This window comes from Parasteatoda tepidariorum, chromosome 6, assembly GCF_982258835.1.
Source record: "Parasteatoda tepidariorum strain Cologne lab strain chromosome 6, Ptep-v5.0, whole genome shotgun sequence".
NCBI classification, from domain to species: domain Eukaryota; kingdom Metazoa; phylum Arthropoda; class Arachnida; order Araneae; family Theridiidae; genus Parasteatoda; species Parasteatoda tepidariorum.
Window position 1 is genome coordinate 47,930,540 of NC_141760.1, and position 25,840 is coordinate 47,956,379.

At 33.3% G+C, this 25,840-nt stretch overlaps 1 protein-coding gene across 1 annotated transcript in view; it reads left to right on the forward strand.

Moving 5' to 3' along the window:
• LOC107447762 (transmembrane protein 145-like) overlaps positions 1–25,840 on the forward strand; it is a 38,889-nt gene continuing 13,049 nt past the window's right edge. Inside the window, exons 1-6 of the mRNA XM_087165815.1 lie at positions 1–250; positions 7,188–7,262; positions 8,151–8,225; positions 14,229–14,429; positions 23,974–24,055; positions 24,359–24,430. Coding sequence (XP_087021941.1) covers positions 134–250; positions 7,188–7,262; positions 8,151–8,225; positions 14,229–14,429; positions 23,974–24,055; positions 24,359–24,430 — 622 coding nt within the window. The 5' untranslated portion in view covers positions 1–133. The remainder of the gene's footprint in view (positions 251–7,187; positions 7,263–8,150; positions 8,226–14,228; positions 14,430–23,973; positions 24,056–24,358; positions 24,431–25,840) is intronic.

Sequence of the window (25,840 nt, forward strand, 5' to 3'; positions counted from 1 at the left end):
TTGTTGTTGTTATTCTAGTTATTGTCCTGAATTGCATTGACTTACGCATAAACAGTGGGGGCGACACCAAATGGTTTCTATGGAAACTCACACAAAACTTAGGTGCTTCAGATGAGAGCATGGTGGTTCCGCTATGGTGGTCCTGGAGTACCACCCTCGCTTTTATGGAATATTTATAAATTTATTTCTTATTATTTGTTTTTATGAAGTCGAAAGTACAATTCTTCAAGGTGAATTACGAACCAATAAGGTATGTTTATTATAAAGTGTGTTCATGATTTCTTTAAGTAATAATTGTTTTTAAATACTGCTTCACTAATTAATCATACATACTTCAACGTCTTATAGTTGGGTTGCTTGTTTGGAAAATAAAGTCATTTTCCTCCCTTAAAAATGAAACTGCCCGCATTATTAATTAACTTTTTTGTGTTATTCTCATTTAAAATAATTTTCATTATAAACTGTTTTAAAATTCGCGATCGCAACGCTCGAGTACGCCGTCTAGCGGGAGCCTGTAAATATCAGACATTAATTTATCACGTTTTCATTTAGTTCCATTGAAATCATTGACAGAATCAGACGCCATTTTTAGCAGCAAATAAGAAACAAAATTTCCCTAAGGAAAAGGCCGAAGAACTTAAAAAAAATCTCCAGAATATTAGTAAATCTTTCAGGAACAGAACAAGCCAAACATTTGAAGAAAAATTCCTCAATAATTTTTAATTTCTATTATCAACAAATTTGCAACTGATGACTTCCGATTTCGGACACTGTTACTGATGTGTGCATTAAGGTAAAATGCATTTCTTCTGTCTTCAATTCATTACGAATTAAAGTGAAGTCAACATTGCTTTCGTCATTCCAGTGAATAAATATGAATTCAGAACATACAGAATTGTAATAGTTATAGCATATTCTTCTTCGTTATAGAATAGTATATATTTCTGTATCCATATAGTTCGGAAAACAACAATAAAAAATTATCCAAGTTACTTGAAATAGTGCCATTTGTGCTGATTCTTAATTAATTTTAATCGTTTTCTTGGTAAGTATTTTTTAGTTTTGAAAGAATAAGTTCAACTAGAATTTAGCTATTCTGTTTTTAGCTACATATTCAAATTCATATCAATTATAAAATTTTGCTGTGTAGTATGTTATCTAAAAGTAATGAAGGAATAAACTATGTATCTATTATTTGAGAATAAAGTTTTCAAACAAGGAACTTATCATTTTGGAATTCTCCGGGAATTATAAATCAGGTAAGTGCAATGATTTTTACAATAAAAAATATGCTTGTAAATATTTTTTTTTTCATTTGATGATGGTTCTCTACAGAATGGTTTTTTACGTCTGATTAAGAACTATAAGAATAATAAAAAAAGAAACAATATGAAAGTTTTTATTTCAATGTAAAGAATTCTTAAAATCGTTTTTTTATCCTAAGAATTCTTTATTTTCCGTTTTTTAGTTTATAATTTTTTGATAAAAATTGTTCTCAAAATACCTTTTTTGAAAAATTAAATGGTATAACATTATGTGTTTATGTATACTTCTTGTATATTCCAATGTTTGAAGTGATATGATTCAGAAAAGTATGGAATAAAAATTCGGTACTTACGTATTAACGCCACCGCCGCTACAGATTTGGCGGTTTTTAAGTGCCGTTAATCTACACTTAAAATTTTTGCGACAATTCATAAAATAAAACACTTTATTTAAAATCAAAATAGTCAATCGGATTTCGGTGGAAAATGAGCCGATATAGAGTTTAGCATAGATTCAAAACAATCATATCGCCATATGAACTGTGATGTTGCTACATCACACGTGCGTATACTGTCTTTTGTATTTTTTGTTTTGGCAGGTTCAAGAGATGTTGTTGGCTCCTTGCGGTCCTCACCCACTTTAAGTAATTGTTTTTATCATTTTTTTATCATGCCATGTAAGTTTTTTTCTCTCTTCCTAAGGGGGATAGTGTGATGTTGCTACATCACACGTGCGTTGTTTTTCTACTCCTCAATAGTTTTTTCAGTTGTCGTTCTTTTAACCGCAATAGCCTTTTACTTCATTTAACTTGTTTGACTCTTTTTTCGTATCGATTAACCCTACCCTAACTTTAACCGTACATCGTTTTATCGTTTTTCCGCGTGCCTTCTTGGCGGCAGTCGAGGAAGCCACCGTGAGAGAGAAGCATCGCTCTCATTTTTATGATAGCTTCAAGGCTCTTGCCTTTCTGCTCAACATTTGTCCCTTTTACAAGAAATAACTATGGAGATTCATTAAGTCAAAAATTTAACAAAAATAATTTCAAGACACTATCACGTTCCATTAAGATAAAACAATGAAGTTTGACACGTGTTCCTAATGTTCTACTGTCCAAGTGTGCATGCGGCACGATTCAGATAATTTGTTGATGAACTGGAATCCATCTTCATTCAAAATGAAAATTATCCTTTTTGTCTAAGATGTGAGTTTTTCCCCACGAGATCCCGTATGTGTTAACACCACCTGTCCGGAGCCATCAGCATCTAAGAATCAGTCATGAGAAGAAGAAATAAAGTTCCTTAAAATTTCCTAAAAGAACTCTTAAATGTTTCAAATCCAAGTAGCACCATTAGACCACACGATCCTGGAGATCCTTCTGGAACGAAGGATCAGGTAATTGATTTGAACAACATCTCACTATTACGATCACTCTTTTATGTTTTTATTTATTTCATTCAATATATATATTTAAAATCTTAACGATATAACATGAACTCTGATAAATAAGATTCCAAATGAAATAACGTTTCCAAAACGTACGTTTACCAAGATAAAGTTTTATGTTGTGGGAATTGGTACATTTTCGTTTTTTCGGTAAAATATTTCCCTCCTGAAAAAATAAAATTGCATCTTGTTTTGTTTTTGGCAAATCACAAAGACAAATTTTTGTAGCACTAACAATGGCGACAAAAAAGAATTGTTTTTTTGTTTTTGTTTCGTCAGCATTCTTTATTTTACGTTTCGTAGTTTATAAATAATGATTTTTTATTGAAACTTGAAATTTTTTGATAAAAATTGTTGTCAAAAAACTTTGTTTACAAAATTAAATTTCATAAAATTATGAGGCTTATGTATACTTTTTGTTCATTTTAATTTTTGAAGTAATATGATTCTTAAAACTATAGAATGTGAAGTTTAAATGGGCCTTTCATGTTATATCATTAAATTTAGTAAAACTATTTCTCAGGCATTAGGTTTTAACTCTTATAAGAATATACATATTTTTTTCAGTTAATGCACAAATATTTTTCCGATGTGTTTTGGATATTCCTTCTCTAATAAAAAGAGATACCATTTTGTTTTCGTTTGCATAAGAAAGAATATTAAGCATTTTTCTTTTTTAAATTTAATTAGCCACAATAAAGAAGGAACGTTGCAATGCTACGTGCTACATTAACGACGTCTCTAGAGTAACTGAATGACTGTTCATATAGAAATCGCAGGTATTAGTCTCATACAACAACGCCCCCTATAGTTCGTTACGATCGCGAATTCACTGCAGGTTCACAAGCTCTGGCAGACGTTACTGGTGAAGAAATTGATTATTGTGAGCGGCCTGTGATCCTTGCAGGAGATTTTAATGTGAATTTCTCGTTACCTGAAGCTGAAACATTATTAACCTTCCTTAAAGACAAATTTGGATTGGAAATGTTAAATGGTAGGAATGATCCAACAGGGGGAACTACCATTGATGCAGTTTTCGCAAGAAATATTGAAAAAATAGAACGCAAACATTTTGTATCTTACTTTAGTTATCATAATCCCATTGTAAATGTTATAGATTTGGATATTTCTTCACTCGAAAATGATAATTAAAAGATGCGATCAATTGTGAATTGTAAGCATTGTTAATAAAGTTTGTCTTAAAGAAACAATATGATTTCACTAAAAATCAATTTCTACCCCTTCCTATTTTCATTTCCATATTACGAAGTTTCACTTCTTACACGCGGAGGGACTCCACGCACTATTTTCTTTTCCATGCGATTTTGTTCTTTTATGAACTATATTATTACAATTACGATTTATTACAAAACTCATTTTAAAAAGAAATGGACTGAACCCACTTTCTTCAAAAGCGACTTATTTATAATGTTGACTGTTGCACTGCAATTATAATTATTATTTTAAGGACTCTGACCTATGATCCGTCTACCACTGATGATATTTTACGTCAGCACTGTGGTCGCTGCGAGCTGGGTGCAGAATTCGTATTAACCAGCCATCGCTGGTATTCGAACCCGGTTCACCTCGTTGGAAGGCGAACGCTCAATGCCCTGAGCTACCACAGCTCTGTGTCTCATATTTTTTATAGCTTAAAATATAGTCAAAAGTCACGCATTGTAATATCAGGATTTAGGTGAGGGTGAGACACTCTATCACTCAGATGTTTTTTTGCGCAATAAATTAAGATTGTCAATATTAGAGCTTCCCTACTTTTTTCGGCTACGGCCGGCTCCCCTTCTTTTGGCGGAATCCCGACTTTATAAATAAAGTATATAAAGACAATTGTGAACGTATTAATCAATAAAAGACTTTATTTTGGAAATATCTATTAAGAGGAATGAAAATTTTTTATCACTTTATCCATAATAATTTTAGATTAGGTTTTATGTTATACAGTTAAATTCGCAGTTCTGGAGCTGAGCCTAGTCTAGTTATTAATTTGTATTTGGTGCATGCTAAAAAAAGAATAAAATAAGCTGAATTGTGCTGTTTTCTTTGGAATAAAAATGAAAAAGAACTGCAATAAACATTGTTATTAGGGAAACATATTTCTTTATTAACGAATTCAGTAATTTGATTTTGATATAAAAAGCGCGGTAAGGTATACTAATTTTTTTTTTTTTTTTTTTTTTTGCAATTGCATATTTATTCTGTAGTTGATTCTATTCAATAAATTTTATTACAAAAATTAATATTAAAAAAAAAAAATCCCGTTTTTCTTTTGCTGGCATTTTAGTTTCATATAGGCAACCGAGACATTGGATAAATATCGAAATGTAATTAAAGGTTTCAAAAACATTTAGTAATGGTTGCTGGTTAAAAAAAAAATAATCCTAATCTCGGGACCCTATTTGGGAATCGCTGGTCTATATTGCTGGTCTTATTAGCATGGTGAATCTTATGAGCAGGAATTTCTCACCTTCTGTTTCAATATATTCCACAATGATCAATTTGTGGATGCCACTAAGTAATGTAATGTATCAGTTACTGATAAAATTCGGAAATCGTTAATGTGTTCATTATCTTGTTAATCTACAGAATAATTAGGGTGATCCGTTGAAGTAGGCAATCAAAGTTTTTCCGCAATTTACCTAGAAATGAACAGATTAACGGTTTCCATTTCGTTAAAGTTTCTTCGATTGTCAACTAATCTATTATTGACTAATGTTAATATTGAATATATTAACTTAATTCTTTAGATACGGAAAGTATAACTAACATGTTAATTTCCTTAATTACAATAACATTTTAAACTGTTTGACTCTTTGTATTATAACTTTTTAATTAATTGAGGATTGGTTCGATCAACTAGTGTTTGATTAATTGATTGATTAATTGTTTAATTAATTGACAGAATTGATTCTTTAAATATCAAGAAATAAATGACAATAATTTAAGATGATAAATAAGAGAAATAATTTAAGAAAAGTTGCTATTGCTTCATCAGCGATAATATTTTCACTTTAACTATTACCTAAAGATAATTTACAGATTAACTAAGCAGTTAGTGAAATAGAAAAAGATTAAAAAAATAACTCTGATTATTAAACTTATTTCTCAGAAAATAATGAATTAGCGACTGCCGTGTAGGATTTTAGTTAACCTTTGATGAGGTTTTTAAACTATATATTACGAAACACTGCATGCATATTCAGTTTTATTCCTTATGCATATGTTTAAATCTGTGTTTTAATTATTAAAAAAAAAGTTATTTGTAAGTAATTAGTATGATCCGTAAACTTATATATGATTGTGTCTACGCTCATAATATATATTTTCAAATTTCTTTTCGAAAAATGAGATAGTAAAAACCTAAAAAATAGGGATCTCAAATTAATATTTTATAGAGATAAAAAAGAACAAATAAAAACGTGAGCAAAATCTGACGATTATTATCGAGTTTAATCACGGTGAATGTGGAAAAATTATTTTCGATGTCGGATGAAAAGGGGAAGTCATTCCTAACCTAACCTAACTCAATGGCCTCTCAATTTCCTCAGACATACATAAGTGTTTTAAATTTACCCTCACTGTGACTGACTACGATAATGAATCGCCATATTTTGGCAATGCTTTTTTCTCACTTAAATATTAATTCCAGACACCTAGTGTTAAAATTTTCCACATTTTTTTGATTGGAATCTAAAAAAGTTACTGCTCGGAGTATCTCTGATTACGCGAAAACGTCGTGCTTAGCTCAGATATAGCGATATCATTAATTAAATAAAGTTATTTTTTGATTACCTCAAATTTTTCGATATCTCTATTTTAAATGCAGTCTGTGAAAGAAGTTTTTTTCATTATTTAATACGAGGGTTGTAAATTAAATAGTGGCAACTTAACCTTGAAATTCACAGAAGGGCGGTCACGCGCAAATAGGATATGGGACGGTGATGTGGCGCTGTTGTCTATGTGTAGAGTGCAAAAAACAGTCGATCTGCTTATAAGGGTAGTTGTTGTGTGGCGTTAAAGTGAGGAGTTTCGTTTCCATCGCTCTAAAGCATGTTTTCAAAAGGTTTAATGGCGAAAAAAGACGAGATGCTTGAACCCATCGTGCTACTATACGGTAGAGCATTTGCTCCACAGGCTTCCACTAATCCTTGAGAGCATTCTGTTGCATTTTTGATACGGGCAACCTCGACTTTAAGCCACGACCGCTGATCACCTTTTGAAAACATGCTTTAGAGAGCGATGGAAACGAAACTCCTCACTATAACGCCACATAACAACTACTCTTCTAAGCAGATCGACTGTTTTTTACACTCTACACATAGACAATAGTGCCACATTACCGCTCCCATATCCTATTTGCGCGTACCCGCCCTTCTGTGAGTTTCAAGGTTAAGTTGCCACTATTTAATTTACAACCCTCGTACATTGTTTTAGTGTTTTATTGTGGTTCTTTTTATATACAGAACTGGGCTTTCTTGGCGAGATTTTGTTTCTTATCTGAATTTGGAAGGTTTGAGTATACCATAGATTATCCAAAAGTAAGTAAACTTTTTAAATAATGTTTAGTGATATTGTTATTTTCTTTAAAATGTAAGGTTATTCACCCGAGAAATATTGTAAATTTGAAATAGTAGCAAAAATAAACTAATTTAATGCTTATCCACATTGAACTCACTATTTTATCTCTTTTTTCTTCTTCCCATAACACATTTTCGAGATGTTCTTAAAAAGGAAGCCATCTTTTAAAAAAGGAGTTGATAATTTGGAAAAATAGATTTGTTGTAAATTTTAATCCTTTTTTGATGATACTCTTTTTATGGAAAGAGAAATGAAGCCGTAAATAAAATTTGATTATTTTTTAGAGTTCTGAATCGATTTTCTTTTTATCATATAACTTTGGCTTAACAAATTAAAAGCTTATTAACAGTTTCATGCAAGGAGACTTACTAATACTATCGAAATTATATTCCTTATACTAAGCCTATTTGACAAACTTTTTAAGATACAGGGAAATGTAAAGTTGTTTTAAAGTTAAAGTTGTAGTGATAGAGTAAAATACTTTTCTTTCTTAAGGTGATCCCAAAATGAATCTAAAAGAATAAAGTAAAAGTACTTAAGTTTTTTTTCTTCTCATGTTTAAGATGCTGAAATTTTTGAGACAAACTTTGTTTAAAGTTTTTTTCACCCCGGCAAGGTGGTGCAACTTCGGATAGGATGATCGGTTTTTCATTGTCCTACAAAAGAAAAAAAAAACGCATGAAGTGCAGACAGTTATTTGATTTCTAATAGATAGTTTGGTATAGTCAATTCCATATTACTCTTCACAACACCAGCAGTTAACGAAGAACATTTATTTTTGTGCTTGAAATCTGAATTAAATCATCCCAATAATTTAATCTTTTTGCTGATGATGAATTTATTTGCAGGCTTTTAAAACGCAAAACATTTTATTGTACTTCGATGAAAAAAATCAGTGGCCTGCAGTGTATCAAAAGAATAAGGTAAATATACATTCTAAATCTCTCATTCCTATGTTGTACACTATTTAATGAGATACCTCTCAACTGGATTGAATATTGCAAGTCTTTTTATTCAAACAGTAAAAAAGGACTAGCTAGAGAATTTAGTCGCTCATTTTGTCTGCGTATTAATACACAGTTCTACACAGCTCAATAGTTTTTTCTCCTTGCAACTAATGGGTGTCCCTAAATTCACGCAAGGCTAGAATTTTTTTTACCATTTTGAAATAAAATGTAGCCAATATAAACAAACAGAGGTAGCAGGCAGTTTAGAGTCATGAAAAACGGATCGCTTATTGAAAAGGCAATCTGATTGTTGGCTCATTCCCTGTTCGTGAAAGGCCCTGGTCTGCTGATCAGAATCAGTGATCACACAAATCATGCGAGTTTACTCCGTCTAAAATTTATGGCTTCAAGTTCACAAACATCAACAACCAGCCGCAACAATACAAAACGGTTATTGAAAATTTTAACAAAAGAGTGCACATGTGACAGCAAAATCGTGGAGGCCATTTACCATTGTGGCGTTGCGGTCTGAAATGCAAAGTCCGAATTACGAATCTCTGACGTTGGACTACGTCGCTCGCAGCCGATAATTGACGTAAACCTCATACCTGAATGGAGATATGCGTGAAGGGCGAAATCAGTAAAATGCGCGCAGTATGTTTTGGATATAACTTGGCCGCATCCTCACAGATTGCTCTCTCTCTCCCCGTCGGTTCTAGCTAGCAATCCGGCATGTTCTCGCCGGTTACCTTTTCGCAGTTTATTTCCATGCTGCTTCAATGTTAAAGTTTTATATATGTTAAAATGTTTTAGTTAAATTTACAAGTTTCCTAAATGTTAATAAAGATAGTTATTTATTTAAACTTAGTGTTATTCATGAAGAAACCTATAACCCGTTCTCGGAAACATTTTCATGTGGAACGCCTTCCTACAGTTATATTTCTTTTTAGAGTTTAAGTGGGGACTCTAACAAAGATACCAATCAACCCCACAAGTGGTGACCCTGACTTAGAAGTAGTGATATCCTTCTGAATCAAAGAATGTGTGTAATTATGGATTACTATTTTTCTTGAACTTGGCTGGCCTACCTGGTACGCAGTGAGTAGTTACTTCTTGGTTAATGTTTCTCTTTTTCAGAGCTGTGCATTGTGCCATTTTTATAGGTTTTAATGTTTCTATACACTAGTGAAATTTAAATTTTAACGTATTGAATTTAATTAAATTCTCATGGACTTGTAAACAATTTGATTTTGAATTCATAAAGTACAATGTAAAATTGAATTAATGCTTTCGTAAACTATTCATATTTTTTCTTGAATAATGTACTAGTTTTTAATACATTTTCAAAGGCATTTAAATTGTTAACTTGATAGTATAATGGCTGAAAACGAAATAGCCAGAGTTGCATTTCGAGCTCCACCCGTTTGGAAAACCGAAATAAATTTATGGTTTCTTCAAGTAGAATCAAAATTTGTGATGTCGGGAATTGAAAAAGAATTAACAAAATACCACTGCGTCGTTGCAGCGTTAGATATGGAAGTTCTTTCCTACGTAAAAGATATCGTTGAGGTTCCACCTACAGATAATCCATACACGGTTCTTAAGGAACGTATTGTAAAACGTTTTACACAATCCGAAAGTTCGCGATTGAGGACTTTGTTACAGGAATTGTATTTAGGTGATAAAAAACCAACACAACTATTACATGAAATGAGATCGTTAGCTGGTAGTCAAATATCTGACGATGTTTTAAAAACATTGTTTATTCAGCGACTCCCTATTAATATTCAGCAAATATTATCAATTAGTAAAGACAAACTTGATGATTTGGCTCAAATCGCGGATAAAATAAACGAAGTTTCTTGTTTCGGTACTTCAAGAACAGAACATAATATTTCGTCCGTTGATTTAAAAGGGTTACAATCTCAAATTTCTGAACTTTCCGAAAAAGTTGAAAAATTGACTTTTCGACAAAAAAGTTACAATGGAAGTAAATTTCGTCAACGGTCTGGTTCAAGGCCTCGTTCGAATTCGAATAATGTCAATAATACTTCGGAAAAACAGTATTGTTGGTACCATTTTAAATTTGGTAAAAATGCTAAAAAATGTGTCGGTAAATGTTCATACTCGGAAAACTGAATTCCGCTTCTGTTTCGGTGACGACAGATAGTGGGTTAAAGTTCAGTCGCCTCTACATAATTGACCGAAAATTAGGTTTTAATTTTCTAGTTGAAACTGGCGCGTCAATTTCAGTTTTTCCACGCGACCCACACATTCATAAGCAACCGACTACGGAGATAGCAATCTACGCTGCGAACGGAACAAAAATAAACACATACGGTTTTCGTAGATTAACGTTAGATTTTGGTTTAAAAAGGCAATTCAAATGGAAGTTTGTTATTGCTGATGTAGTGCGACCTATCTTGGGTTCAGATTTTTTAGAATTTTTTGGTTTATTGGTTGACATTAAAAATCGCAAATTGATTGATAGTACTTCGAGATTTTCAGCTAAGGGTACACGGGTTCGCGGAAAATCGTTAGGTTTAACTACGATTTGCGGAAATACTGAGTATCATAGGCTTTTGTCAAAATTTCCCGGTATTACAAATCAATCTTTTCTAAAGAGTCCTAAAAAGCACAATGTTACTCATTCTATCATTACAAGAGGTCCACCGGTTTGTGCAAAGGCTCGTCGTTTAGCCCCAGACAAACTTAAAGCAGCTAAAAAAGAGTTTGATATTCTTATAGAACAGGGTATAGTTTGTCCTTCCAATAGCCCATGGTCTAGTCCCTTTCATTTAGTTAAAAAAAAGAATGATGAATGGCGGGTATGCGGTGACTATCGAAAGTTAAATTCGGTCACTTTAGAGGATCGTTATCCCATACCGCATATTCAGGATTTTTCATCTGGCTTAGCTGGTAAAACTATATTTTCAAAAATTGACCTGGTAAAAGCTTACCACCAGATTCCATTAGACGCGGATTCGAAATCTAAAAGTGCGGTAATAACACCTTTTGGTCTTTACGAATACAATTGCATGTGTTTTGGATTATCAAACGCAGCGCAAACTTTTCAAAGCTTTATTGATCAAATCCTACGCGGATTAGATTTTTGTTACGCATATTTAGATGACGTGTTAGTCGCTTCCGCAACTGAAAGTGAGCATATAATGCAATTGGAACAAATTTTCGAGCGGTTGAACTCGTTCGGTATTATTTTAAACGTCGAAAAATGCGTGTTCGGCCAAAAGGAGTTACAATTCTTGGGATTTCTTGTTAATACTCAAGGTATTTCCCCTCTACCTGATAAAGTAACTGTTATTCAAAATTTTCCCTTGCCAAAGACTGTTGAGGAATTGCGCCGTTTCTTAGCTGTATTAAATTTCTATCATAGATTTTTAAAAAACGCTGCTACTATTCAGGCCCCCCTACACGATCTTTGTAAAACTAAGAAGAAAAGGGATAAAACTCCGATCACTTGGTCAGAGGCAAACATTAAAGCTTTCGACGCTTGTAAAGAATCCGTTGCGAATGCGGTAACATTAGCGCATCCGATAGTGAATGCGGAAATTACATTAATGGTAGACGCTTCAGATATTGGCATTGGAGCAGTTTTGCAACAGATTGATAACGATATTGTACAACCATTAGCGTTTTTTTCACGCAAACTTACAACTACGGAACGTAACTATAGTACATATGATCGTGAGTTACTTGCAATTTATAGCTCTGTAAAGCATTTTAAACATATGTTAGAAGGACGAAAATTTTGCGTTTATACTGATCACAAGCCATTGACGTACGCGTTTTGTAAAAATAATGGTAATAACTCGCCTCGACAAGTAAGACACCTCGAATACATTTCTCAATTTACTACAGATATACGTTTCATTTCGGGAAACGAAAATTTAGTGGCAGACACACTTTCCAGAGTTTCTGAAATTCATATATCTGATAATATTAATTATGAGGAAATGGCACGTGCACAGTCTTCTGGGGATGAGTTGCATGAGGCTAGACGATCAGAGGTTTTGAAGCTCAAACCTTTCGTATTCACGCCAGATGGTTTAGAACTATGGTGTGACACGTCCACTGGCAAGGTACGCCCTTACGTACCTCAAGCATTTCGAAAAGTAGTTTTCGACAATCTTCATAACTTATCTCATCCAGGAGTGCAGGCAACTGTTGACTTGATCCGACAAAGATTTGTCTGGCATTCCTTAAAAAAAGACGTCTCGGAGTGGACAAAATCCTGCTTGCAGTGTCAGAAGTCTAAGGTTCAACGACACACAAAGTCTGAACCTGGTATTTATCCTCTTCCACGATGTCGTTTCAGTCATGTCCACATAGATATAGTAGGTCCATTACCTCCATCTAAAGGATACAGGTATTGTCTGACATGTGTTGACAGATATAGTCGATGGCCAGAAGCATTTCCAATGACAGACCAGGCAGCAAATACAGTGTCTGAGAATTTCTTTTCTGGGTGGATAGCTCGCTTCGGAGTACCAGATGTAATAGTGTCCGATCAAGGCACACAGTTCGAAGGCAATCAGTTCCAAGAATTGGCTCGATTTCTTGGGTGCGAAAAGAGACGCACCACAGCATATAATCCCGCATCAAACGGAATCGTAGAGCGATTTCACCGGCAACTCAAGAACGCTATCAAATGTCACTCTACTGACCGCTGGAGTGAAGTTCTACCAGTAATTCTTTTGGGCATTCGTTCCAGTTTGAAGCCTGATATCGGCGTTTCAGTAGCAGAGTTAGTTTACGGCTGTTCTTTAAGACTGCCTGGAGAATTTTTTAGATGCCATACAACTGATTTACCACAGTATCATGATTTCCTAAAGGTTTTACGGGAATATATGAACAGAATGCGTCCTGCTCCAACATCTCGCCACTGTCACAAAGACATTTTTGTGCATAAGGATTTATTATCGACAAGTCATGTTTTTGTTAGACAAGACTGCGTGCGCAAGCCCTTACAGCAACCATACGATGGACCTTATGAAGTGTTACAGCGTAATGAAAAATTTTATAAGCTCAAAATCAAAGATAAAGAGGTCAACATAGGTATTAACCGCCTAAAACCAGCTTACATTTTGAGTGGAGTTGACAATGCCAGAGAACTCCGTTCAAAACGCACTGTCCATTTTTTATTACCGTAATGCTTGCATATTGTGTTATGGTTGCATGCACAATTTTATGGTTATAACTGCATGCATGGTTACTGTTACATTGTTGTAATTGTTTTTTTTCGTCTTTCAGACTGGGAGTACCTGTGGCGTTGCGGTCTGAAATGCAAAGTCCGAATTACGAATCTCTGACGTTGGACTACGTCGCTCGCAGCCGATAATTGACGTAAACCTCATACCTGAATGGAGATATGCGTGAAGGGCGAAATCAGCAAAATGCGCGCAGTATGTTTTGGATATAACTTGGCCGCATCCTCACAGATTGCTCTCTCTCTCCCCGTCGGTTCTAGCTAGCAATCCGGCATGTTCTCGCCGGTTACCTTTTCGCAGTTTATTTCCATGCTGCTTCAATGTTAAAGTTTTATATATGTTAAAATGTTTTAGTTAAATTTACAAGTTTCCTAAATGTTAATAAAGATAGTTATTTATTTAAACTTAGTGTTATTCATGAAGAAACCTATAACCCGTTCTCGGAAACATTTTCATGTGGAACGCCTTCCTACAGTTATATTTCTTTTTAGAGTTTAAGTGGGGACTCTAACAAAGATACCAATCAACCCCACACCATACATACTTTACTATATATTTTCTAAATCCGTTTAAAAAAAAGTCACAATTTTTAATTAAAATCTAATGTTTCTATCAAAATTATTTTTTAAGAGAATTTTGGGACATCATGTACTATTTATTAAAAGTAATCTTTTGTTTTATTTCTAAGGATGAGATATTTGTTTTATAAAAACATCTCTATTAATTCCACTAATTTTTTTTTATTCTCCAGACATGTAGAGAGAAAGAATCCGTATTAATTATTGAAAATGGTCAGGTGATCTACTTGAATGAATCCACCTTTCATTCTGGATGCATTGACCACCCCGAAGAGGGCAAAAAAGACTGGCTGCGATGCCACAACGAAAGGACATTCGAGTCCAGAAGGGAAAGATATTGGTTCATAGCCATCAGCAATTGTGATGCGAAAAATGTGAGATTTATTTATTTATACATAATATTTGTTTAAGATCCTGATGATTAAGGAAATGTTCATAGCATGTTTCACCTTTTATATATATATATATATATATATATATATATATATATATATATATATATATATATATATATATATATATATATATATATATATATATATATATATATATATATATATATATATATATATATATATATATATATATATATATATATATATATATATATACCAAAGAGAAAATGAGATCGAAATATCTCGAATTATTAATGAGGCAGGTGGAATGAAAAAAATATTAAAATCAGTTTAAAAGCCGGGTAAAACATGAAGGTGATCCCCAGATGACTTTCAATTTAGTTTCCACCTGAAAGGAGACAGTTTCTGATCTTTTCAAACTGGCTTTCCAGCTTCCTAATTAGTGAATCGAAGGATTTCGCCTTTTTGTTTCTTCCTCGTTTAAGTATTAATTTGTGACCCCAAATGTACATATTTTTTTTACTTTATTTTTGATAATGATTCTAAAAATATTTATTAAGGATGGTGTTTACGGAACACCCTGCGTATTTTGAATAGTGGTATGCACAGATATTTGATCTCGCATAGGTGAAAGGGTGTTGAGAATTCTTTTGTAAGTGTTGTTGCATAATTTTAACCAAGATAATAGAGTTTTATATTCTTCCAATTTTTTTTCCTTCATAATTATATATACTTAGGTTGAAACTACATAGTTCCGAGGGTAATATCATTGATTTCTTTTTAAATAGTAATAATAGTAATTTAAACGCAGAGGAAATTCTTTTAAATCCAGAGAAAATTTTTTTAAAAGAAATATTTTAAAATTTCTATTTTGGCAGTCGTCTTTCCTGTTTATGTAATACTAGCCGCCAAAGGCGGCCAGCTGTCCGCCACGCTAAAGGTTTTCACAAGTAAAGTTTTTTAAAACATAGCAGGAAATCTGAAGATTGGTGGACAATTAAAGTGTTCCTGTTCTGCAATTTTGTCTTCATATCCAGTTCTGCTGCAGATGTGTTATAGCTCTTGAGGATGTTTGAAAATGTAACTTTGCTATGGTAACCTAAGGCCTATGGTAACCTAACCTATAATATAACTATCAGGTGGAGACTTGTTTTTTTTTTTTTTTTAAAAAAGGGACTCAGAAATTGTAAAAGCATACAAAAGTTGCTTTCGAAATCATCATTGGCCAATAGCTGAAAACTTCTTCCATTCTTCTTTGACGTTTCTCTGATACTTCTTGGGCTCTAGAATTGCTTGTCGAAATTCTGTCATGTTCCATCCTTCTTTGACATTCCACAGACATTTCTTGGGCCCTTCTTCTTTGAGAATCTCTTAACATCTTTTTCCTTGACAAAATACAAATTTTTTTGGAAGGCGGTTCTGCCATGTCAGTAATTGGGTTTTTAAGAAGTCAACGAATACTTTAGAACAACAATTACTATGAAAGCAAATCATGAAACTTCAATATTAAAATCTAAGTGCTTACCTGCAAACTGAAACTTTCTGAAAATAACTAATTACATTTAATAAAAACGGTTAAAATAAAAAATAGAAAAACCAAAGAAATCCAAGATAAGTGTGATCGTTCCTTCAAAAACAATTAAATTCCTATTTTATATATTATATACAACGCTTAAGAAAAAAAACTAAAATGCTAAATGAAACATGAAAAGAACACGAAAACGAATTAATTTTTTATGGTATCTATTTCTATATTGCTACAAAAATTATCGTTTTCGCTTAAGAAAAAAAAATAGAGCGTGGAAAGAAGAAGAAAAACTTATTATAACAATTATGAACAGCGACAAATATATCAAAGCGAAGCGTTCTATTTACGTATTGAATATGCTGCCACATTTTTAATACAAAAGTTAAACTTTTCTCCAATTTGATAAATGTAAACTAATGCGAACTTTACAATTAAATTATTAATTCCTTCGTGTATTAATGGCTTAAGTTGTCGAAAATTAATATTTCAATTTTAAGGTTCGCATTAGCATACATTTATAAGAGTGGAGAAAAGTATATGCATTTTTTAATAGTTTTTTGAATATGGCTCTTTGAAGATGAAAAAACTTAGGTTTTCGGGAAAAATATACTTGAGGGTGCCCCTTGGCGAAATTGGCGACTTATGTTTGGCGCCATACTTGTTTGCCCGGACCGCCGTGGTAACCCACAAACAGGACATTTATATCTATTACTAATTAAACCTTCATTCATGCACCAGTCAATCACTGTTTTTTTCTTCATTGTTATTAAAATCGTACAGAAACTTAAGATTTATCTTATTGACAGTATTCATTTTTAGTTCCAGAAGCAAAAATAACCTTACCAGCCGGTATCCAAAGCAGAACTAACGGATCTCTGAAATTACATTTAAAAATTCATTTAAAAACAACGCTAAATTCTAAACTAATCAGAATCACGATTAAAATCTAAACCAATCAGAATCACGATTGGTTTTCAACATCGCCCAGCTTGGCGATCAATCGCGATCACAACTTGGCGGGGGCACCCTCAAGTATAGTCTACCCAGGTTTTCTTACAAAATGACTGATAACTAAAAAACTAATCCAAATTTTTGAAAAAGAAAAAAAATACTTCTTCATTATGTCAAAACACAATTTTGTGCCGAGTTTCGTGCCTGGGCGAGGCTTCTGGGGCGATATATTGTGATTACAGACACACAGCCGCGTTTATTATTATGTATAGATATAGATTTTCATGACGTTTGGTAAGTAAGAAAGCAAAACAATTTTTAGATAAATTAAGAGAAATTGTGTCATAATTGAAGCTCCATAAGTCGGAAAAAATATTAAAAAGTTTGAAGTAGTTATTCATGTTTATATGACTTCTTTTAAAAATGCGAAACTAGGTTTGCAAATAATTGAAGAAAAAAAAAAAAAACAAGTAGTGGCGTGTAACAGTTAAATTAAATATTATTTGTATTGGTGCGTGTAAAGTAGCGTTATTTATGCATTATTATTAAAATGAATGGGTTGCATAATTGGATGTATCTCTGGATATAGTCATGATTAAAAATAGGTAAATGATTAAAAAGTCTATTGATGTAGATGTGTTAATAGGAAAGAAAAAAAAACATTGGTATTTACATATTTAGGAAATCTGGGAACACATCAGCACTACTAATTTAACTTTCACCTATGAAGCCCGTGCTCTTTATTGTTTTTATATATATTACGATCGTCGTTCCATTTTGTTTCTTTTTGTAGTATACTCAATAAATAGTTAGTTTAACTTAAAGATGTCATGTTCAGTCAATACTAGCATAACTCAATAATTCCTACAGGTTATGGACTCCAGCAAGCTATTTATGCGAAGTTAAAATAATGAAATAATTGAGTTTGGCGATAGTTAAGCGGAAGTGTTAGTGCTAAGTTAATTCATATTCCGAAAGTCAGCAATTGCAGTTAGTTTAAGTAATGGATCAAGGAAAAATCCAAGTGAAACCATTAAGTGGTAAAAGTGATTGGGCAATTTGGAAATACAGAATTAAGTTTGTTTTGAATTATCATGCAGATGCTCTGGAAGTTGTTGAAGGAAAGATGTACAAGCCAGAACTGCCTGAGCCAACAGCTTCTGAAACTATCAAAAAGAAATATAAGGATGATCTCAGAGATTTTAATAAGGCAAATAACTGTGCGATGATGGTGTTAACCAACTCCATGACAGAAGACACATTACAAAAGGTAATGAGATTTAATAGCGCAAGAGAAGTTTGGCTGGAACTTCAGAAAATTTTTGAAGATTCTTCTGACAACCAGCTCTATAGCATTTGTCTTCAATTCTTTAAATTTAGTTGGTCGGATGATGATATGTCAGCTCATTTATCAAAGCTCAAAAATTTATGGAATGATTTAAGTAGTGGTCTTGAGAGTAAAAGTGAAAACCGGCTACCAGAAATGTTGTTAATTTGCAAAATTTTGGACACTCTTCCTCTCAATTATCGTACCTTTAAATCAAGTTGGCTACTTTTGAATGATGAAAAAAGAACTCTAGATGAACTAACAACACAGTTGTGTACTCATGAAAGAGAGATAAAGAAAGATTCAAGTTTTAGTGAATCATTAAATCAAGAAGCATTAGAAGCAAAAGTAACTAGAGCCAAGCCGATTTTTAAAAGTAAAAGACATCTTGGAAAGTGCAATTACTGTCATCAAAATGGTCACTGGGTGAAAAATTGTCGAAAGTGGATTGCCGATGGTAGGCCAGCTAAGCAAAAGCAAAATGAAAATCTTCAAGATAGAGATAATGTTATTGCAAATAATTCATTATTAGCTCTTCACGAAGAAGTTTTTTCATTTGAAGAAAGCAGCTACGATTGGTTTATAGATAATGGTGCTTCAAAACATGTCACCAATAATAGTAAATTCTTTGCCGATTTTGAAGTTTTTGAATCCCCGCATGGGATTACTGCTGCAAGTGATAAGGTACTACCAGCTATTGGCAGAGGCACTTTAAAGATTATGACAAAAGTTAATAGTGAGAGACAATTTAAAGAACTTAAAGAAGTTTGGTTAGTCCCAGATATTAAGAAAAATTTATTTTCAGTACTAGCAGCACAGGATAGAAACGAAAACAGTAAATTCATATCAACAACGGAAGAATGTTGGCTGAAAATTGGTAACAAAACTGTACTCTATGGTACAAGAAATGTAAGAGGTGGTTTATATAAAGCACATATGCAAGTTCTTATGCCAAACAATCCAGTGGAAGTGAACTTAGTTACCACAAGTGATTCTATTCTGCAATTATATCATGAGCGCTGGGGACACCAAGACAAACGCCATGTAAAGAATGTTCTTGAAAGGCAAATGGATTAACAATCAACTCTGTGAAGCATGCATCTACGGTAAAGCTCATCGATTAAAATTTGGTAATAGACAGAAGACCAAGAGCCCAGGAGAGCTCATCTCAACAGATGTTTGTGGACATTTTGATCAATCATTTAAAAAGTATCGATATTTTGTAGTTTTTAAAGATCATTTTATTAAATTTCGCTATGTATTTTATCTTCATAAGAAATCAGAAGTTACCCAAGCTCTTGAAAATATGTTAGCACATGCCAAAAATCTAGGGCACAATATCAAGGAGATCTTAAGTGATAATGGAGGAGAATTCGATAATGAAAATGTGAGAAGAATCTTGCATAAAGGTGGAATTATTCAAAGACTAACAGCTCCTTATACGCCTGAGCAGAATGGCGGCAGTGAACGAGAGAATAGGACTTTAGTAGAAATGGCAAGAACTTTGAAGAATTCCAATTCAGAAATAAATTTTCCTTCATCATTATGGGCAGAACTGATAAATACGTCTGTGTACATATTAAACAGAACAGGAAAAAGTTCATTACCAAACATAAGTCCTTATGAACTATGGATGGGGCAAAAACCCAGAATAAAACATATGCGAATAGTAGGATCATCATGCTATGTCCATATACCAAGACAGAAGCGTAGAAAAATGGATAAGAAAGCCATAAAAGGTTATCTATTGGGATATGATGGTGATGAAAGATATCGTATCTGGATAAAGGAAAACAATAATGTTATCTGTTCTCGAGATGTAATATTTGATGAGAAACCTCTAACTAATTGTGAAGATTCTGCAGTAATACTTTTGATTGATACAATGACTAAAGGCCTGGTTTCTTAGGACAGGACGCCGTCAGCTGGAAATCAGCGCTAACCTTTGATTGGTCCATTTGTGAGCTTAATAGTATACGTCATCGAACGCTCATCTTGAACTACAATTGCCGTCCAACTCAACTGCAGTTGGATTACAACGTGACGTTAACCACAGAAGCAATGGCGGACAACATCCAACAGCACATTGAAATCAGCCAAGATTTTGATTTTGATATTAAACATAGCTTCTTCATTAAACATAGCACTCTTCATTTAGCTCAGCTATAATGTGTTTTTTCTTGGACAAAGTCATTATTTGTACTCTAAAACAGTGGTCGACAATAACAAAATCAAAACAAATTCAAAATAAATATTTGTTTACGTTATTAACGCATGCGCAATGAGAGATAATGTCTGCGTTGGACCGATTGCTCAGGCTGAGCTAACAAAAAAGTATTTTTTTGGCGTCCGCTCTACATCAACTTTCCGCTGACGCCCAGATAAGGCGCTAGTTCTAAGAAACCAGGCCTTGAGCTAACAAACCAGTATTTTGTTGGCGTCAGCGGGACGTTGACGTCACGCCGACGCCCAGATAAGGCGCTTGTCCTAAGAAACCAGACCTTAAGTTACCTACAGAAGCTGAAAATGAGGGAAAGCTTGATCAAAATTACTTAAAAGAGAAAATGAGTTCAGAAAATGAAAGTGAAGATAGAGAAAATTTATTTACTATGAAACTGAGAAATCGTAGTGAACTAAAACAGCCTAAAAGTTTTGAAGACTATGTAATGGCAGTTGAAAGTTTCATGTCAGATTCAAATGAGCCAGAGTCATACGAAGAAGCTATCAATTGTAAAGAACACAATTGTTGGATAAAAGCAATGGATGCTGAAATGAAATCACTAAAAGAAAACCAAACATGGATATTAACACCTTTACCAGAGAAAGCTAAGGCTTTGCCTTGTAAGTGGGTGTTTCGTATCAAGAATTATCCTGACGGTACTATAGATAAGTATAAAGCAAGATTTGTGATTAAAGGATTTAATCAAAGAAAGGGTATTGATTACAATCAAACTTTTAGTCCAGTTACTAAGTTAGGAACTGTACGTTCAATAATAAGTATTGCAGCTTGTGAGAATATGCATCTTACGCAATTTGATGTATCAACTGCCTTTTTATATGGTGATTTAGAGGAAACCATTTACATGTATCAACCTGAAGGTTACACTAATGGCACCAACGATGTATGCAAACTCAAGAAAAGTTTGTATGGCCTTAAACAAGCTCCTCGTTGTTGGCATAAATGTTTTGGTAGATTCCTGTTAAACCTTGGCTTTAAAGTTAATGAAGCGGATCAGTGTTTGTTCATTCGGGAGAAAGAAGATAAAAAGCTACCCGTAGCTCTCTATGTAGATGATGGACTAGTTGCTGCTACTCACGAAGAAGAGTCAAGAGACTTCATAAATCAGTTGAAAGCTCAGTTCAAAATTACAAGCAAGCCATCATCATATTTTTTAGGGGTAGAAATTTATAGACTTGATGATGGAAGCATTAAACTTGGACAAGAAGCTTACGCCACAAAGATACTACAGCGGTTTGGTATGAGTAATTGTAGGCCAGTTCATACACCTATTTTAAAAGAGGAAGAATCATGCACTAGTGAAGAAGAGAGGGAAACAGTATTTCCTTATCGTGAAGCTGTCGGTGCATTAATGTATCTTATGATGGGCACTAGACCTGACTTGGCATACGCTATAAGCGTTTTGTCACGTAAGTTAGAAAATCCTGCCAAAGAAGATTTTATCAAAGTAAAACGTGTATTTCGATACATTGCGAGTTCCAAGCAAAAATGTATTATTTATAAATCAGGCTACAAACCAGGAATTCTAGAATGTTTTAGTGATGCTGACTTTGGAGGCTGCATGAAGACAGGAAGATCGACGAGCGGAGTTTTAGTTTTGCATGCAGGTGGGGCTATATCTTGGTTAAGTCAGCGTCAACCTATGGTTGCAATATCAACCACAGAGGCTGAGATAGTTGCTGCAAATGAAGCCGCGAAAGAATTAATTTGGCTTAAAAGACTCTTCAATGGAATTTCCTCCTTGAAAGAAGTGCCAACAATTTTTGTTGATAATAGTGCAGCGGTCAGATTGGCTCAAAATCCCGAGTTTCATCGTAGAACGAAGCACATCAGTATTAAACATTTCTTCATTCGCGAAAAGGTTTTAGAAGAAGAAATTAGTGTGCAGCAGATCTCAACGGAGGTGCAAACTGCAGATATATTGACGAAGCCCTTGCCTAAGCCAAGACTTTTAAAGCTATGTGAAAAGATGGGACTCTTATGAACTCTTAACATTTAAGTGTTACTTAGAAATTAGTAGTTTAGTTTTTTTTCTCTTTTTAACAAGGGAAAGTATTGATGTAGATGTGTTAATAGGAAAGAAAAAAAACATTGGTATTTACATTTTTAGGAAATATGGGAACACATCAGCACTACTAATTTAACTTTCACCTATGAAGCCCGTGCTCTTTATTGTTTTTATATATATTACGATCGTCGTTCCATTTTGTTTCTTTTTGTAGTATACTGAATAAATAGTTAGTTTAACTTAAAGATGTCATGTTCAGTCAATACTAGCATAACTCAATAATTTCTACAAAGTCATGATAAAACAAATTAAGGCCGAAATGTATAAAAGGTAATTAAATTAAATTAAGGGGAATGTGATCGTTAAGGAAAGTGGTAGTACAATGCTAATGTGGGATAACAATAACCCAATGAGTTCAAAGGGTTACAAAGTGTGAGGTTTGGACAAATTGAATGATTTGGTATCACCAAATTTGGAAAAGGGGCGAAATTAAAGTAAAATTAAGATTAAAGATAAAACGGTAAAGTAATGCTATATCCAAACAATATATATGAGTTAATACAGTAAGCTGATGTTTCCAATAAGAAAAACTAATAAATTCACATTTATGCATGCCCATAACAATAATTGAAAGGCACTCACCCTGTACACATAGGACATTTTAAAAGACAACCATCAAAAGAAGACAAATGAAACACATATTTTTAACTTGCGTTTAAGATTTATTTAAGAAAAGAAAATTTAACAACATAACTAGTGGAAAGACGTCTTTAAAACAATTTTTAACATTAGGAGCACCTTTAATAGAAATGGGTGACGAAAGAAATGATGTCATGTAGAAAAAAAAGGAAAGCGAAAAAGATTTAACTATTGAAAAAACATATATAGAAAGAAAGCTTAATTTAAGAGGGTCTTTAATATAAAAAAATTAAAGGTAAAAAATGAAGCTATTAGAATTACAGAAATTAATTTCACAGATTTAATTTAAATTATAGACTGACTGAGAAAAAGATGTAAAACATAAATTTCCTTGACACGGACCGAAGTCCGCATCTTGGAGGAAAAAAAAAAAAGGAACTTGCAAGAAGGAGGCACAAAAAGAGAATGTATTCACAAAGTGACTTAAAAATTCCGTAAGGGGAAGTGCGATGACCGCAATGACCATGAGAAAGGTCAACAAGAAAGTTAAAAATAAAATTGCTAAATCGAAAAAAAGGAATAACGTTTAAGGAAAAATCAAAGGCTTAGGTAAAATTAGAAATTAAATTGTCACATTACATTAAGTGTAAATGCGACATGGCGACTGATTGTTTAGGTGAGAGGCACATTAAAAAATCTGCAGGATAATAGTTCCCCGCTTTTAACGTCTCTGATATTAAATCAAAATGTTTGATGTATGTTTTTTTTAAAAAATCTAACCCCTTTTTTATTTAAGCATTCTTTATTAAACATAATTATGTATTTAGTTTAAGCAAAAAATAGCTAATTGCAGTTTTTGTACATTTATAGGGATTGTATCTGGAGTACAAAATTACTATGACAAATGATCATAACAGCTTTTGGTTTAAGCATTTTTCAGCAGATGAGTTTTGTAAGTAATTTTTTTTTGTATGTATATTATTATCTTCTATCTATGCTTATTTTTATGAATTGTCTCCTCTCTGTTTCATGCTATTGTCTTCCTCTATTCTAAATATATTATTGTGTTCTTAGTATGGTTTCAATTCTGAAATGACTTCAATTGAATATTGTTAAGACTACAGAAAAAAAAATCGATTTCATGTTTATAAAGTTCATAACATTCTATGTTTATTAAGTTATTTCATGAATTTTAAACTCTAAGATATGCAATATAATCTTATAACTAAATATTAATTATTTTGTATATTTTTAGACATATTGCAGATAGATATTAGTTTTTTGCTACTCTACATTGTTTTACTTCTCTTGTCGTTTATTGAAGCTGGTAAGATACTCTTATGGCAATAACTTCTAACATTCAATTTAAAAATGTGTTTACTTTAGAGTGATGGTTCTCTTTGACTGCAGTGAAGAGGAGTAAGAATCGTCTTGGATGGGAGTTAAGTTTATCCAATAATTCGAAAAAACGTGTATATAATAATTAAAAGCCTCAAAAACTGAAGAAAAAATCTATGCAAAAACGTTTTTATGTTTTGCCCAAACGCTGCTGATATCAATAGGAGCAAAAGAAAAATTAAATTATTCTAAAATCGGTTTATTTGAGAATGTACGAGGCTCATCCAGAAAGTAAGTTTCCCTAATTTATTTAAAAAAAGAACTCACACTTTCGGGAACATATTTATTGGCAACTAGTACAGCAATGTTTCAGCTATTTTTCAACTTAGCCACCACCAGAATTGAGACACTTGTCGTATTGTGGGATCAACTTTTGTATCCGTTTGTTGTAGAACTCTGCCGCCTGCGAATGGAACCAGCATGTGATAAACGTCTTCAGCTCTTCGTCGTTGCCAAAACGCCCAGCGGAGGACAGGAATTTCTTGAGGTGCAAGAAAACGTGAAAATCGCTGGGAGCAATATCAGGGCTGTAGGGTGGATGATCAAACAACTCCCTGCCAAATTCCGTCAAAACAGCTACTGTGCGTCGGGCCGTATGTGGATAACCATTGTCATAGAGGAGAGCAACACTTGCAGTAAGCATTCCACGACTCTTGTTTTGAATGGCAAGTCACAATTTCCGCAGTGTTTCACAGTAACGGCCACAGTAACGGTAGACGTCTGTCGCATGCTGGTTCCATTCACAGGCGGCAGAGTTCTACGACAGACGGATACAAAAGTTGATCCCACAATACGACAAGTGTCTCAATTCTGGTGGTGGCTAAGTTGAAAAATAGCTGAAACATTGCTGTACTAGTTGCCAAGTTTAAATATGTTCCCGAAAGTGTGAGTTCTTTTTTTAAATAAATTCGGGAAACTTACTTTCTGGATGAGCCTCGTAGCTTAAAAAGTGTTTTCTCATTCTCATCGGACAAGCTGGTGTTTTGATGATTTTAATCCCTTATTTTCTTTTCCCGACCTCAATAATGCACGATAAATGTTGAAAGCATTTTTCCCCTTCATTTAAATATTAATTTAAGTTTTAAAAGTTATTTCATTTCAGTCTCTAAAAGGATTCTAAAAATGTGTAGAGTGTAAAACGTAATCGTGGGAGGACTCACTATTACTGTGATAACTTTGTAATTTTATCATAAGTTTAAGCTTTACTAATTTTAAGTTTATTGTTGATTATAGTTTTGTAGCTGGAAACTATAACACATTAAATCAAAATAAATTATGCAAGCTAATACCACTACACTCTCAGAAAAATAAGTTGAAATTTGAACAACGATATCGGTAC